This window comes from Paralichthys olivaceus, chromosome 15, assembly GCF_024713975.1.
Source record: "Paralichthys olivaceus isolate ysfri-2021 chromosome 15, ASM2471397v2, whole genome shotgun sequence".
In the NCBI taxonomy this organism is placed as follows: domain Eukaryota; kingdom Metazoa; phylum Chordata; class Actinopteri; order Pleuronectiformes; family Paralichthyidae; genus Paralichthys; species Paralichthys olivaceus.
Window position 1 is genome coordinate 10,362,751 of NC_091107.1, and position 16,595 is coordinate 10,379,345.

Here is a 16,595-nt window from a genome sequence, read left to right on the forward strand (position 1 = left end):
CAAGGCGCATAGTAAGGTCGAGAATCGGTCGAATTATAAAGAAACACGACAGTTCCCACAACGAGCAAACACTCAACCTGTGGAGATAAAATGCATTAACTGGAAGAAACCTCAAGGAGAACCAGACTCAAAGTGGGCGGCCATCTGAATTTGACCGTTTGGAGCGGTGAAAAATGAGGAAGAGAGGAGAAGGGGGGGAGAAGAGAGAGACCAGGAAATCTGGTGTAATTAAACATTTTCAGCTCTGTCAGACTGGTAATTATAATGAAAATGATAAAAGTGATATTTTTAAATGTAATAATGTTATTAGCTCATCTCGCCTCCCCATTTTTCTCTGCTCGCCCCAACCAGTTGAGGTAGCTGGCTGCCCACACTGAGTGTGGGGGAATTTCTTCTCCTCACAGTCGACAAAGTGTTTGCTCTATACAAATTAAAATGATAAAATGAAATTATAATATGTATATTGGGTTATTTTATCAGTTGCCTCCAACTCCAGCCTGTGGCATTGTAACGAGTCAAACTCTGTCCTGTAGTAACCCCCCCCCCCACACACACACACACACGTCTTTCAGTCCAATCCTGTTGCCTCCTTGAAACACTGTTGCTTCAGCTGCTGTGACAGAGAAACAGCAGGGCAGTTTCATCCCTGCTAGCAAAAAACACTGTCCTTCATCAACATGTGAACTCAAAGACCTCAGAGTTTAATTTGTGGAATGAAAAGCACATCACACCACGAAAACCAAGTTATCGCTGTCGTCCTCGCAGCAGAAACTCATTTGCAGTTCAGGCATTTAGCTGATGTATTATGAATGAACGTGCAGTTCACTGAAGTCTTTGCTCAAGAACGAAGGACTGTTTCTGTGGTAGATGTAAACTTTCTGTTCACAGGAAGAAATCTCCAACAACTGATAAACTTAGTAAAATAGAAGTGGTGGAGGAAGCACTCAAACATCTTTCTTGTTATGTAGTGATAGTGATATGTTTTAAGACCCCCTCGAAATGTCAAAGGGTTTACCCCAATAGAGAAAGTATGGCCTTAAAGTATTAAAACTAAATGTACCTGTTGGGTGTATCCAACCTAATGCAATCCTCTACTACATCATTTTGATGTTCAAAATTTTAGGTGTTTCTTAACTGATAATGCTGCTGCAGCTACAGGAGGCGGGTTCTGATGTTACCGGTCACTCTGACTGGATCACATAACCAATTCCTCTCTCATTAGAGATTACTTTGAAACAATCTGAACATGTAACACAATGCTTTGCTGTATACCAGATATTATGTCGTGAAGTAAATGTGAAATGTACCTGAAAATAAATCTACTTACGTTAAAGGTTCAGTGTGTAGAATTTGCAGCTGAACACCCGTCACCTCACCCTCTCCTTCCAAACATGAAAAACAACCTGTGGTAGCTTCAGTTGTCTTAAAAACTCAAAAGGTGTTTAACTTCGAAACCTAATCTACAGGAGAAGGCAAGCGGCCTAATTCATATGAAACCTGACAGAATCAGGACGGCGTGAAATGTAGGAAATGCTGATGAATGAAAATGTTGTTGTGGAAAACTTGATGCAGCATCAATATAAGTCTAGTTTAAAGGAGATGTGAGTAGACACACACACACACACACACACACACACTCGGCTGGGAAGCCTGACAGATGTCAAGAGAGAGGGGAACATAACACATACCATATGATATCTGTTACAAAACATTTAGTGTGCACACTGTGCATGAACAGCTGGGTTAAGAAAATAAACTTTTTTTTTGAGGATATCTAAATGTACCTCAGCTGTGATGAGCTGCAGTTAGACTTGTGTTGAATAGTTGAACAATAAAATTGAGTTTTCTACATCTTTAAACATATGATTGAATTAGCTTGAGTTTATTCATGTTGATCAGTGTGAGGATCTTAGATCGGTTACCAACAAAGGCTGAATTTGCATTGGAATATACATTTCAGCTGCATCCACTCAAATAGAAAACTTAACGTGTAACGGAGGTGGGTGTTTCAGTGAAATGAGGAAGTGAGTTTTTAAATGCCACATTAACGCTGCCACAAATGGCTCGATTGAAGTGAGTGGTGGCTTCCCTGAGGAGTCATGAAAGGCTGGAGGAGTGTCGAGGAGCACCCCACCGCAAACATAGAGGAGTAAAATGAGTTAAACCGGCTTTTGAATTCTGGAACATTGCTCCTCCTCTACACGTTTTTATCACCTGTACACGAGGCACAGGAAGATTCCACTTAGCCGAGGTTGTGCCGTGTGAGCACTGCAGGCTGTGCAGGCACGAGGGCTTGTGAATGGGACAGCGAGACTTCCTGTGACCTCTGAGGCTTAATAAAGTGGAGGAAACGCGAGCCTCAAGTCCCGCCCCATCAGCCCATCCGAGGGCCGTCACTCGTGATTAGAGTCCAGCGTGGTGAGATTACAGCCTATTAGCACAGAGACAGATGAACAGTAGTAACCTCAATCTACCACAGTCTATTTGAAGACGTCCAGCTCGGCTTTATTTTATTCATTAAATGCACAAAATAAAGCTTACACTCACACAATGCAAGTGCATCTTCTTTCCTTGATTATTATTTCCAAGCATCGATGTTTAATCATCTCTGCACGGCACCTCCTTTAACTCTGTGTCTCTTAACCACTCATCCTCTCATCTCTATCTGCTCGAGTCCTCTGCTTAGACCACCCCCCCATGTCCAAACCACTGCCTCCTCCTATCACCATCGCTGAAACAGCCATTTCCCCACATCTGAACTGATGATGCACATCAGTTATCATTCATAAAATAAATCAAATAAGTGACACAAGCTGCAAGAAGCACCAGAGGAAGGAATTGTTTAAAATCGTTAAAAAGAGATAAACAGAGCAAGCAAAAGCTAAAACAAAATGCATCTGTAATTGAAGTGCAGAAGGGTTAAAGCAGCTGTGGTCAACAGGCAGTGGCACTTACAGAGGGGTCGCAGGCAGCCAGGGAACCGACGAGGTTTGATTGTGTGTGTGTGTGTGTGTGTGTGTGTGTGTGTGTCAGGGGGCCCCGGGTGGATATCACATCACCCTGTGCAAACCAGCGATTACCTTCTCCATCGCCAGATTAAGCTGAGCCAAGCAAGAGGAGGGCACTGAGACACGTTCCGGCCTAGTTTGGTCCTCGATGGCCTCCGTATCACACCACCCTGAGCTCGACAGACGCTACGTTCGCTCGTCACCACACCCACCCGCCCCTCCCTCTCTCCCACCACCACTCTCTCTTTCACTCTCCTCTCCCTCTCTCTCTGACTCCCTCCCCCACCTATGCCACGCTCATCTTCACCTTCGCTAAATAATACACACGCTCGATGCACGAGACATAATGACCCACCAGCTGGCACATGTATGTAGAGTATATAAACACTGTCTATACACACCAACACAACATGAGGCTGCTCCCTGTTTGATTTGACTATCAAAGTGTGAAGCAGGTAAATCAGGTTCCACAAGACAATTGTTTTTTCCTAGGTTACGAGATTACTTTTTGGATAGAGAAAGAAAAGATAATAGATTTTATATAACAAATATTAAACTTTAAAAAAAAAAAAAAAATTCTCCCATGCTGAAAAAATGACATACATAAAAAGGAGAACCGGTTTTGTTAAACTGGTCCACAATGTGCATCCTGTCACCTTCATCATTTTTAAATGTATGACTGGAAACACAGGCTGACAACAATGAAAGCTGCATGTTGTAAGACTGCTCCCATCACATTATTAGTTTTTGAGAATGCAAAGTTTGCGTTTTCTGAAATCAAACTATAACAATTTACGCTAAGATGAGGCTTTTCGAGGGGTTTTCTCATTTCCTAGAGGGTCATTTATCATTTGGCCTTTAAAAATAACGAAGAACCAAATAAAACTGAAGATTTTGAACCAACGGAGCAGGACGATAAAACCAAACAACAATGTACATTACTTGGAGGACGGACCGATCTATAAGAGAACTATTTGAGTACAGGTAAGAGGCAGACAGACCTGGTTCAGCACTTTAGGTCGAGCCATTACTGCCCAGCATCCCACAATATGGAACAGGATGTGCTAAATGCTGAAACAGCAATGAGCTACTCAAAGGAATTTGGATCTGGCCGATACCATTGATTACACTGGGAGCTGAGACTTTGGTGTTGTGTGTATGTGAAGAATTGAACATCCGATCTCTTATTCCGAGTTCTAACAAAACACACTGGCCTCCTCACACTCAGACAGATATCATTTAGAGAGCAGGAAAGACTAAATGCTCAACATGTACCCTGTTGCATTAAAACTTAATTATCTCAAGAGTTTATCTCAAGACAATAATTTTCTATATTTTGGATTTTCTTTTGCCATTACTTTTAAAAGATGTTGTATGATTTTATCTGCAATTTGATTTTGTGCTTTACCATTTGCTACCTCACATTTTAAATGAAATTGCATTTATTTGCTGTTTGCCACTTTGTGACAGGTGTTTTGAAAGGTGCTATATAAATAAAGTTATGATATTTATAGTGTCGTTAAACATGGTGATTCCTCTGCTATAGGCCCATTACTTAAACATATTATCCTTTGCTTGTTTTTGCCAAAGGGCTAAAACTCTTTAAATAAACATTAGTCAAATGGTCACAAATCTCCCCAAAGGGTCTCGTGTTGTCCAGCCCAACAATTCCATCTGATTTAACAATTTCAGGCCTCAATTAGGATTAGCTGGGCAGGCAGTTATTAAATATGCAACACCTGCAACCCTGTAACAGGAACTTTTAATATTAATGAACCAACCAAAACCCCAACTGTTACCGGTTGTTCATCCCTTAGCAACCATGCATGTGGTGCAGCTGCTGCTGAAAACCTACCCTCTTTTGGAAGAAAGGAATGAAACAAAGACCTGTTTGCCTTTGGAATTTAGCCTGACATGGAAACAACCACCATGATCCATTGAAAAATAACGAGGATTTTACACATTGTGTTTAAAACCAAGCTCTACATTGTGCCTTGTCGAGCTTCACCAGCCTGGAGGGGAGTGGTACACAGGGGGTCTGGGTGGTGTCGCTCATACAGCAGGAGCATGGTGCCTCATCCCCCCGGTTTGCCGGTAGGCCGCATGATTTCAGCACCCCCTCTCTCCTGGACAGCTCCGTCCAATCAGCCGCGGCCATCTGAAAACACGTCATCCTCCCTCATCCTCCCTCCCCCCCTCCATCACTGAGACATGGCGGAGGACATCACAGACAAAACGCTGAGTTCTCACAACCGGCAAACACGACGAGCCACACTGAGTAGAAGTAAAGAGGGCTGATCGTCCAATTAAACATGATCCATGATGAAGAGACGGGCTGGTTGTGAGATGTGCGCTAATGAAGAGGGGAGGGTGGGGGGTTTAAATGACGTGTGTCCGGTTTTTACGCACAATGTCACACGACCTTAGCATCAGGCTGGCGTCAAATGCACACGGTTGTTTTTTTTTTATTCTCGTTTGGCTTTTAATGAGAACAAGCTTTTCTTTCTCTGGTGGTTTGATTTAACGTTAAAACACAAACTCAGAAATAAAATCTGGGATCTGGGATCTGCAGAATGACCCACATGCACGCGTTCAGCTGCATGGCCACAGCCTGATTAAGAGGTAACCCCCCCAATTTGAAAGCAACCTTCCGTGTCGCCCCCCAATAAGGAGTTCACAGAGCAGAGTTTCAAACACTGTGGATGCTGAAGCCCATCATACTGGGGTGTTGCACGTCCTCTTGCATCGGTGGTGGCTGCACGTGTAGTCTGATAAATTAAAAAAATGTCACCGGCGTCATTAGGGCGCAAGGCAGCGGAGCGCCAACTCCAGCCATTGCGCACAGATTAAAAACCTAATGGGATGTATGGAAAGAGAGGAAAAGGCACATTTACCCCAGACCTTAATGAAAGACAATCAAAGAAATAGAGGCCCGCAATGAATGAGACACAAAGCGGATCCATCCATCCCCTGCGAGACAGCAGGTGCATCGCCCTCAACCCCGGCGATGAATCATGGAAAGCGCAATGAAAAAACAAGAGCTGCACGACTCACCTAAAATAATCCAGAGCGACCCAGAGACCAACACGAAAGCGAGCATGTCTTTCTCATTGAGTCAGCTGTCCCGGTGCAGGAGCGGCTCAGAACTGCAGCGTCGACTCTGCAGCAAGTCGCCGACAATCTGGGAGATTAAGGAGGAGGGAGGGGAGGAGAGGAGGAGAGAGGAGGCGAGAGGGGGGAGACACTGCACATCAGTGGGAGAGCAGAGCAGTGGGGATGGCGGCGTCCAGCAGAGGTGGTTCATTCTTTTTCTTTTCTTTTTTTGTAACTGTGCAGCTTTCGCCTGAAAAAACCCAAACGTGTTGTCTGAAGAAACAGACCCCCGGCGGATTATTGAAGCATCCCGTCCTCTCCCGGTGGATGTTCCACCTTCACCCAGTTGGCTGCTGCGCAATGGCACGACACCTCATGCTGAAACCGAAGGGCTCATAAGGGAGATGCGACGCTAAGGTTACCTGGGGATGGAATTAAAACTATTCTGGCTGCTGACCTGAAAACCAACAGTCTTATTTTAAGTCTCATCATTTTACTGGAAAATAATGATTCCTGGAACCTGTCCCTGAAATCTACGTGTGTTCAATTTGATTTTTATGTGCGTAAATGTGCAGCCAAAGATTAAGTTATAGTGCAGGGAAAGGATGTCCCTGCATCTTTTCATATAGATACATATATTTTAAATGCTGACTTATTTCAGGAGGGCCTTCCCACATCACACCACTCAGCCTCCACATACCAGCTTCCCACAGGGTAATTTTGCGTCACGCTCACGTGGTACAACAAGACACTCCCATTGAACTAAAGTAACCTTGAGAAAGGCTGAGGAAGTGACGGAGGGACTGACTACATGCATGAGGCGCGCGCACACACACACACACACACGGGGAGGACAATAAATGTAGATGTACTGTATATGTATATGGTGGTGCATTGTGCAGCAGGGAAATCACTGTGTGGCTCACAGGAACCTGTGTGGTTCCATATAAAATTCTAATTGCCCATGTTGTTATCTCAAGCACCTTTAGGCTGATATGTACATACTACAAAAATGATTTTAGATTTGTACCGGCTGTGCTGAATAATATCCGACTCTTCTGTCTGTAGAATAAATCTAAATTTCATCCAACAATTAAATTGTTTAAAAAAACAACATTTAAGGGCTACAACAGGCACATTTATCTGAATATAAAGTCTATATTTTCCCCAGCTATTAATTAAAACTCCTTAAGTGTCTCCGGAAGTGGCTGACGTGTCGACTGTCTTATTGTGCTGCTGTCACGTCCTTTAGACGAGTCATTTGTTAGGATGTTTAATCTGTCACTTGCAGCTGTGCCACCCTTGACCTTCCTGCTCTTCTTTTTCATCTGATTCCTTGAGTCATTGTCTGCCAGGAGTAAACAAGGAGAGTCATGACAAGATTGGAATGAATTAAGGATTTCTTATGTTTTAGTTTCGATAGGTCCTATTCTTTCATAATAAACAGCCTGGACCTGCTCCATAAAAAAAGGGACAGACATATATCTACTTTCAGCTACGCATCATAGCTGCCTTATCCTGCATCTGTTTGCTGTGTCAATTGGGCACATCCTCAGATATTTGGATGCAGTGCATACATGAACACTAGGGGCAGTGTTGGGGCATTACGTCGTGTCGCCATGTTGTTTTTTACAGACTGCAAATACGAACTATTTTCAGTCTGAGCTCCATGGTGTGCCCTCTAGTGGATTGCTCCAGTAACATGCGTAGTACACAAGTATGTTTACAATCGCGCTCGCAATGCATCTGGTCGTCTCTACGCAAAACACGTTGCTAAACAGCAAGTGTATCTCCGACCTGAGAGTTTGGAGCCATGTTCGCAGGGTTGCGAGGATGCACTGAGATACAATGCTGCTATGAGCTAAATGCTAATGTTAGCATGCTGATGCAAATCAGATGCTTTTTTTGCAATGCTCCATCATCTTAGCATGTTAGTATGCAAACATTTGCCAATTAACATTGCAAACAAAATACAGCAGATGAAAATATCATCATTCTCACAGAAGTTTTTAAACCCCCAAAAAACATTAAACGTATTGACTTGGACATGGTGCTGGATGAAAACTACAATTATTTCCGTTTATCCTGAGGTGGGTGGGAGGGGGAGAGGGAATGATGGTGTCTGCACCAAGTTTTATGTCTCTTATGTCTCCTATGTCTTTTAAAACCATTAATGTTGACGGTGGCACCAACATTTCCAAGGTCTCCGATCTTTTAAGTCCTTATGCTTTATCCTCTGGACACCATGAATGTCAGTATAAAAATGTCATGCCCGTCCATCAAAAATATGTCATTATTTCCCAGAGTGGAACAAATTGTACGGGTTTAAGATTTCAGACACACAAAGGCAGGTGGGTGCAGTGGAGATCTCGGCCTGCAGACGGACAGGCAAAACTTGAGACACATGAGAAACAGATGGGAGCAGAAGCTTGAGGAACAATAACACAACAGAGCTGAGCAGACAATCTGACAAAGAGGGAGCGCAGAAGCTAGTTGTGCGTTCGTGTGGTGTCAGAATAATCACAAGAATATGTTCATGACCAGGAAAATTCCCTTAAAAAGTCAGCAAAACAACAGCGAAAATTGGAAGAAGAGTTGCTGACGTCCCCACATATATTTAGAAAGCTTCTAATTGCAACTTATCAGATGTTACTTATTTCAATTTCAAACTGCATGTCCGTCCCTCTCAAAGGCCTAAGAACAGACGTTTTTATGCTCAGCATGGATATGATTGAAATGAATTATATAACCGTCAGTCCTGACTCGGTTCCTTTGCTCTGTGTTATTATTTAAATATTGCAAAGAGCTGTCATGGTATGTGAAACACCTCAGGAGTGGACAATCCCAACAGCAGGAAGGCAAGACAAAGACAGGAAGTAAAATAAAACAACTGACACTCAAGGTTAGTGATATCAAAATAAAACAGGAGAGTCCAATGAATCACCTCAGAGGGGCAGATCGTGACACCATCAGATTAAAAATATTTTGGGTGTAAAGAGCAATCGGAGTTAAAGGATGATACAGAAGACTGCAAAAGGAAAGGAAGTTCAAATATTGGTTTTTACTTGCAAAAAAAACAAAAACCTGTCTGTCTGGTTTCTTTATCTTTCTGTGGGCAAGACATTTCTACAGCACTGAAAATACAGACGCCACAAGCATGACCCAGTGACCCTCTCTCTCCTCTCCCAGGGAGGGCAACATCTTTATGGCTGCTCTGTTAATCATTCACCATGAATGAAACACACAGAATGTTATGTCTCTGTTTGAGAAGAATACAAATTCTCAATAAACTCGTACTTAGCACACCTCCCTCTCCACCAGGTTGCAGTGTAATTGGAGGCGACCTAACGAGAGCTTTGACCTGATCCAGTGTCAGTGAGCTGTCAAAGCAGATGGTCGGGGGGGGGATTGGATGCTCAAGCAGCTTGCCTCATGCCAAAGCCTCAAACTACTGTCTTATCCTTGCAGGTGGCCTAAATCATCGACATTACCCTCGGCGTGTGCACAAAGTGTGGAAAAAGTGCAAGGGAAGTTATCACTGTGGGTCTGAAAACACCCGAGAGGCCGGTTAGCAAGGGCGGCGCAAAGTCAATGACCCCTGGTGTTAGACTGAAAGGAATATCCCAGGATTAGGTGAGGTAGTAAATAAAGTAGATTTAGGCTGAAACATGGAAGTGGAGAGGAGGGTGGTTATCTGATGCTGTCAGTTACAGAGGATATAGTCGTGCAGTTGACGGATTCCTGAATGGGCCTCAACAGCAGACTCAGGGTCCCAAGAGGTTATTGTCATAGAGTCAATATTTGCTTGTCTCATGTCTGTACATTAAATGTAAAGGTTTAAAATGAGAACACACAGTAAAAAAATATGACAATGTGGTTGCTGGATATTGTTGAAGACATAAACAAATTAATAAAAATGAAAGATACATTTCAAATCAGTTGAATCCAACAGCTGCACGAGTCTAAACCTCCTACAGCAATGTTGGCAGATGGAACACGAGTCATTTTAGCAAGTTCTTATCACACTGAAAATGGGAATACAATAAAAAATACTTCAATTGAATGTTTTATTCAGAGGAAATGTTTTTGATGTGATATCAAATATCCATCCATCCATCTCAGTTACACCTGATTTGCATAAACTACTGAATGCTTCTCGTGTTTTTCTCAAGCTGTCATCCACCCACCATGTGCCAATCCAAAGACTAGCAGGGTGGAGGATGATTTCCCCTGAAAATCCAAGTTTCTGTTTTACCAAGGGAAATTCCACCTAAGAATCGCCGGTGAAAATTCCGCTGGAAAACTCCCTCCCATTCCCTCTCCCTTTCCCTCTCTGTCACGAGTTCGGGCGTCACACCCATGGAGGGCGCAAACAACACTCAGCCACGCGGGACGTCCCTACATGGACCTGGATAGCTGAGACAGCACCTGTGTGGAGGTTTCCCTCATTCCCTTGGAGAAAGTGTGCGTTTGTTAAATAATATAACACGAAGCTGCTGCACGTGGGGAAAACAACCAGAATTCAATTGAAATAAAACATCCGGGAATCTGAATGTTCATCGTGCACTGTCATCTCCATTTGCTCCCTCGCAGCTTGGAGCGCGCAATCTTTCAAATGTGCGTATTTTTGGTTCAGATAAGAACGATCGTGTGCGTAAAAACCTTTGGCTCCTGTTATATTGAGTCTGTTTCCGGGTCCCTCTGCTGCTGCTGCTGCTCCACTGACAGGCAGCATGGCCCACTCTCATCCAGTCCTACACAATATCCCTGTAAAACACTGCCTCCTACCTGCGACATAAATTATTACAGCATTTCTTGTAAACGCCTGGTTTCTTAGCTGGGCTGCAGTTTATACTAAAGGGCTGCTCCCCTGCTCAGCGTGCACATGTTTATCGCGTCAGGCTAACTTTGGCGCTCAGAGCACTGCAGGTGCGTGGGTGTGTGAAGGGAGAGCTGGCAGGCAATCAAATTTACAATCAACAAATACACAGTACTGGATTTATCACTGCTACTAAAGTGAAAAAGTTATTGTAAATACATTTTTTAACCGTTTCCTATTAATTAAGTTTTCATTTTCAACATGTAAAACACTTTGTAGCTATGTTCTGAAAGGTGCTGCATAAATAGAGTTGATGACTATATAATGATGTATGATACAACATTTAACAGTAAACCTGAAATGCGTGGATATTTTATGTATTTTCAGTAAATTACAGCAAAAACAAAACATGCAAAGTTGTGCCATTTTGCTGCAAACATTTCATTGTTTATAATCAGAGGTGCCACATGTTTAATATGTGCAGAGTTACAGTCATTCACATGAGGGTGTACGTGCAGAAAGCACCCAGAGCTCATGTTGCTGTTGACTTCCTCCTTGCTCTCAACAGCATGATTTCTTGTAAACGGCTGAGGCGCTGAATTGAAGTTACAGCAGCGCATGCGCCATCCCACTGTAAAAAATCTCCTCTCCATCAAATGGACGCACACTTTTTTAAAGAAAAGAACCAGCCTTTCATAAATAACCTTGGAGCATTAATAACTTCATCTGCTGTCGTATTAAGAATTTTCTATTTTTCCTCAACGCTCCGTGAAGGAAAAATGATTTTGAGGCGACTTGTGCGCGCCGGGTGTGGACACTTTTTACAGCGGGGACCAGGGGAAAACCCGCCGCAGTTGAGTGTATAAAAACAGCAGTGCCTTTACCATCACTACTCAGTGTTAACTTCTGACCAGGAAACATCTGCAAGAGGAAAACACAAAGACAAGATCGAGAAAAGAAGGGAAGATTATCTGGAGCAAATAATCCAACCGGGCAATAGCTTTTGCGCATTCCCTCTTACGGATAATACAACAACCAAAGTTTGTAAGTGATCTTATACTAATTCAAGACTTTATTCTTACACTGAATGCCTCATAATGCAATATTGGTTACTGTTTAACTGAGATATTACATTTCATGTCTTGGATAACGTCTTTAGCCTTAATGCGTCATGTAGAAGCCCTAATGTTTGATTTTTGTGAATGACACAGAACTTTGTGTAGTGTAACTCTCGCGTATTCATTGAAGTTGTTTAAGTGATTTTTTTTAAGAACATGCATGTGTCGTATTAATTCAGAAGTGCAGGAAAGGAGATGTGCGCTCTCGCCAGCGCGGGGATCTCTTTGGCTCACGTCCGTAAACGCCTCCTTCCTGCATGAAATCAAGTCAAACAAAGTTTCATGTTAACCAGTTTAATTAGAGCGCGCACATTTTAAACTTCATTTCAAGACCTAAGCCATAAAGCTCCGATAAGGAAGTTACTTTTTTTAAATCTTGTGCGACCCTCCATTGACTCCCACGCGTAAACGCCCAATCATGCGACCCTGCGTGCCCCAGCCATGAACTCTTCTCGCCCTCCTGAATTCGCGTTTGGCAGGCAGCAGTAAATCGAGGCAGAGGCTCCCTCTCTCACACACACACACACACACACACACACACACACACACACACACACACACACACACACACACACACACACACAGCATTCCTAGTTTATCTAAAGACTTCTCCTCTCTGATGCAGATTTAAAGCGAACATGCCTGTGTCCAGGATGAGGATGAGGCCGTGGCTAGAGAAGATGATTGAGTCCAACACCATCTCGGGGCTGACTTGGGTTGACAAGGTGAGAGGTCGATTTACTCCTGCAGTACATGCCTCGTTTAAACGGTACTCACAAAAAAAAAAACATTATACAGAGTACTTCATGTAGTGAATATCCTGATGAAGGAAGTTATAACTGCAGAGGGATCAATGTGTCTATATTATGTAAAGTTCCTTGCTTTGCATATTTGCACGTTACTCTCAGCAGCCTGTTTTTAGTAGTAGTAGGTTTGACTTTGTTTTGCACCTTCAACCCTGACACACACTGGTACCTCAAACTGATGGAAATAGACATCAGGAGTGAGACAGACACCAAACGAGTCCACGTTTGGTGTCTGTCTCACAGATGTCCATATAATATTGTGTACCAAGGAAATGGGAGAAAAAAAGAAACACTGAAAATCTCTTCCTAATACAAACAAAAAAAGAAGTTAAGAGTGCTTTGTTTCCTCTAGTGGCTCTAACTGTTTATATTTTCCCAAGCAATAGAAAAAATATCCTATGAGTTACAGTAGATGCTCAGTCAACCTCTTGTTTCAATATTTTCTCTGTTGAACGTGTTCCCAACACAGTGTGTCCTTCTATATTTTCCAGGACCAGAAGATGTTCTCCATTCCCTGGAAGCACGCTGCTCGGCACGGCTGGGAGCTGGACAAGGACGCCTCTCTGTTCAAAAAGTGGGCCATCCACACCGGTGAGCACATGCAAACAAACAGTCTACAAATAAAAAAGCAGATCAGTTGACTTTGTTTTGGATTTTTGTTAAAAGAATGTATGAAAGTGACTGAGCAAAATTCATCCTGCAGGGAAGTACACAGAGGGGCAGACCTCCGACCCAAAGACATGGAAAGCCAACTTCCGCTGTGCAATGAACTCGTTGCCTGACATTGAGGAGGTGAAAGACAAGAGCATCCACAAGGGCCAACAAGCCGTGCGCGTCTTCAAGATGCTGCATGTCACCCCAAAATCTGGTGAGTTACCAGACAGGAAGCGAGCAAGCGACTTTTGTCACATGGGTGTGCCTTTGCTCAGCGTCTGCTGCACTCTGATAAGTTTGATCTGCACTCAGCTGTTTGAGATGTCAACCAACCAAAATGTTTTTTTCCTTCATCCACACAGATAAACGAAGCAAAGCAAAGGTCACAAAGCAGGGGAAGACGGTAAATACATATTTTCTCACAGACAATGATTTCAAATTAGGATGTTATTGTAATGGCTTTTGTGAAGCAGCTAAACAAACAACCTAAATCTTGCTAACTCTTTAGGTATCTCTGCAGAACCCCATCAAGATAGAGGAAGACACAGACTACAGCGACACTCAGTCGCCCATGGATGTGTCGATGGCGGAAGAGTCCACCCAGGAGAACACGGTCGACAGTACAGTGCAGACAGAGCAGCAAGGTGAGGAAGACTGGCGGGATAATGTCCTCCGGTAGAAACATTACAGGAAGCAGTGAAAGCTGGAGAACTGGAGCGGGTTGTGTATTAAACGCTGCTGTTTGTTTGCAGTTTGTGATTTTGAACTTTCCACCCCTGACTGGGCTTTGTCAGTCGAGATCGAGCCAGAGAGCTTTCCAAGCAACTTTTGCCCGAGATTTCAAGTTTCACCCGACCACAGCCCCGGTAAGACATTAACACAATAAATGGTTAAGGATTTACCCAAGTAGCCTGAAATGTGGTAAATTCAATCATCACCATACTCATGTCCTCTCCCTTCTCTCTCTCTCTCTCTCTCTCTCTCTTCGATGGGAACTTCTAGATTACAGCTACTCCGACGACATTGTTGAGGTAAGCATGGACTTCTGCTCAATCTCTCAATAGCATGCAGTTTTCATTGACAGGAATACCCATGTTTGTTTTACTCTGCCCATTAGGCCTGTGCAATAATAATAATAATAATAATAACAATGAACCATGAGATTGATTGTTAAAAGTAGTGGCACAAAACGTAGCTGTACTCAGTCCAGTGTTGCTCTTTCAGATTTGCAAGCAACTGGAGAGAGAATCACACTTTATGCCGAGCAGTTTAGACGTCATGGGGTTCCTGAACAATGAACCATGCACCAGTCCAGGAAGCCATTGGAGTGACTCTTCCTCAGGTAAATGTAAATCTTAGCACTGTTCAGAACTACCAAAATGATCTCGGTCCTCCGTGTTACACCATTTCTCCCTGGGGCTACTAATAGTCACAGCTTGTATTCTCCTTCAACACACTGACCTTGTGTTTCCTCTGTTTATTTTACAGCCGACGAATTAGACGAATTGCCACATTACACAAATTTGTCATCAGAAACTGCCACTGATGCCCTCTGGAATGGGTTATACCATCAGGTGAACTCTTTGCTCTGAGGGTCCCAGGACAGGGCAGGGCGATGCATTGACACTGTGAACTTTACAGGCTCCTCCTGAGCACCACCCTTCCTCATCCTCTGGAATCACCATCATCACCCCTCCACTCTGTGACAGGTGGTGTCCACACTTTAAGCTAAAGCACGGACCCCTCCCTCCCTCACTCCGTCTTTCTATCCCAACCGTGTGTGCCGCCTGTCTGACGCCCGACGGCGGCTCCCTCATCCTTCTCATCTCCCTCATCTCCCTCATCTTCCTCAACCTTTTGAAGTTATGAAGAGAGGATGTGACGTGCACTGTTGTTATAGGAATTTCTGTTCATTATCTATGTTTTTGGCTGGTTCAACACATTTTTGATGCTCAGTAATAATAATAATAGCCTAGGCATCTTACTCAACTATAAATACATGCTCACCAATACGTACCCTTCAAAATAAAAATAGGCTTGCACATGCAGTTCACTTAACATTAAACAGGCTATAAATGTATGGTATCAAATGTGTCTTTCAGGTTTCTTTCCGTTAATGAGTGCATATTAGCGATTAGTCAATCAATCCTCTCAACCTCTGGTAAAATCCTGTCTTCATAATCTTGCAGCTGTTTTGCTTAAGGCAGTAGTAAATGGTTTCTGTAAATAGATGTTTTTGTCTTTGTGTTTTTATACAATAAAAAAAAATCTTGTACATTTTGGAATGAATTTGACTTTTTTATTCGTCAGGTATGTTTTATCGATTTACAACTGATTTGTTTTAGTTTGTCCATTTTAAAAGTTTACCAACAAAACCAATAAAACACAAAAGAGCTGGTTATTACTCAGCTGTCGAGAACATAAGTTAAATGGGCAGTAGATTATGTTAAAGCCTTACTGCCTTTGTTTGATTATTATTTAAAAGATATTCATTTTTCCTTCCTTACCTGGAGTTCCCCAATAATCCCCACAGTTTCTGAGGAAATAGATACAATGAACAACATGCACTCTCTTTAGCAACACAATACTCATATTATATTTGCTGTCAAATCAGCCTCATCTTGTCCTGGCTTGGATTAAACAACATGTTTGGAGCGTTCCTCTGAAGTTTTGCTTTGTGCCAACATGACGGCATCATTTCTGTAGATTTTCGTCAGCTGTATATTCTCCTGTTCGACCACATATCAAAGGTGACTGGGACACTCACTGAACTCTCACTGTTCACGAAACCACTTAGACTTACATCACTTTAAGACACAACACATTATCATGCTGGAAGTGGCCATGATGGTAAATTGTGGTCACTAGTGCAGTGCCTGTTCTAAACTTGCCTCTTCTTTTGTCCTGCAGGTGTTAATGCTCTGAGGCTACTTCAGAATTGTCCCTTGTAATTAGTGAGTCCCCCTCTAACAGTTCTACAATATATTATAACCAGTGTAATGCACACACCTAAGTGAATGTATTTTTGAATTGTTAAATGTAAACAGGACGTCTCAATTAAAAAAAAAAGGAAAATCCAGTTTCCAACCATAAAAAA

General features: G+C 42.9%; 2 protein-coding genes across 8 annotated transcripts in view; one reads left to right on the plus strand and one right to left on the minus strand.

Moving 5' to 3' along the window:
- Window positions 1–6,222, minus strand: part of acsl6 (acyl-CoA synthetase long chain family member 6) — a 32,496-nt gene extending 26,274 nt beyond the window's left edge. Inside the window, exon 1 of one of the 2 annotated variants that reach the window (XM_069509932.1) lies at window positions 6,063–6,222. In XM_069509932.1, coding sequence (XP_069366033.1) covers window positions 6,063–6,108 — 46 coding nt within the window. In that variant the 5' untranslated portion in view covers window positions 6,109–6,222. Of the gene's footprint in view, window positions 1–2,955; window positions 3,089–6,062 lie in introns of those variants that run through there. The other variant, XM_069509933.1, reaches the window with a different exon arrangement.
- A 4,797-nt stretch (window positions 6,223–11,019) lies between these two features.
- irf1b (interferon regulatory factor 1b) lies at window positions 11,020–15,775 on the plus strand. Of its 6 annotated transcripts, none has more exons than XM_020085411.2 (10): window positions 11,020–11,964; window positions 12,664–12,763; window positions 13,336–13,435; window positions 13,548–13,712; window positions 13,861–13,901; window positions 14,007–14,142; window positions 14,251–14,364; window positions 14,501–14,529; window positions 14,723–14,840; window positions 14,987–15,775. In XM_020085411.2, exons 2-10 carry the CDS (start codon window positions 12,677–12,679, stop codon window positions 15,088–15,090), a joined length of 894 nt encoding a protein of 297 aa, XP_019940970.1. In that variant the 5' UTR covers window positions 11,020–11,964; window positions 12,664–12,676; the 3' UTR covers window positions 15,091–15,775. The 6 variants fall into 6 exon arrangements, with proteins under 6 accessions (XP_019940970.1, XP_019940971.1, XP_069366037.1 ...); XM_020085412.2 differs by having other exon boundaries at window positions 11,805–11,964; window positions 14,019–14,142; XM_069509936.1 differs by lacking the exon at window positions 14,723–14,840 and having other exon boundaries at window positions 11,805–11,964.
- The last annotated feature ends 820 nt before the right edge of the window (window positions 15,776–16,595 follow it).

Bases quoted from the DNA above. Each gene is read 5' to 3' on its own strand.
- irf1b (XM_020085411.2), top strand. From the start codon at position 12,677: ATGCCTGTGTCCAGGATGAGGATGAGGCCGTGGCTAGAGAAGATGATT. The intron at 13,902-14,006 runs GTAAATACATAT...CTAACTCTTTAG, and splicing joins TCACAAAGCAGGGGAAGACG to GTATCTCTGCAGAACCCCAT. The intron at 14,841-14,986 runs GTAAATGTAAAT...TTTATTTTACAG, and splicing joins TTGGAGTGACTCTTCCTCAG to CCGACGAATTAGACGAATTG.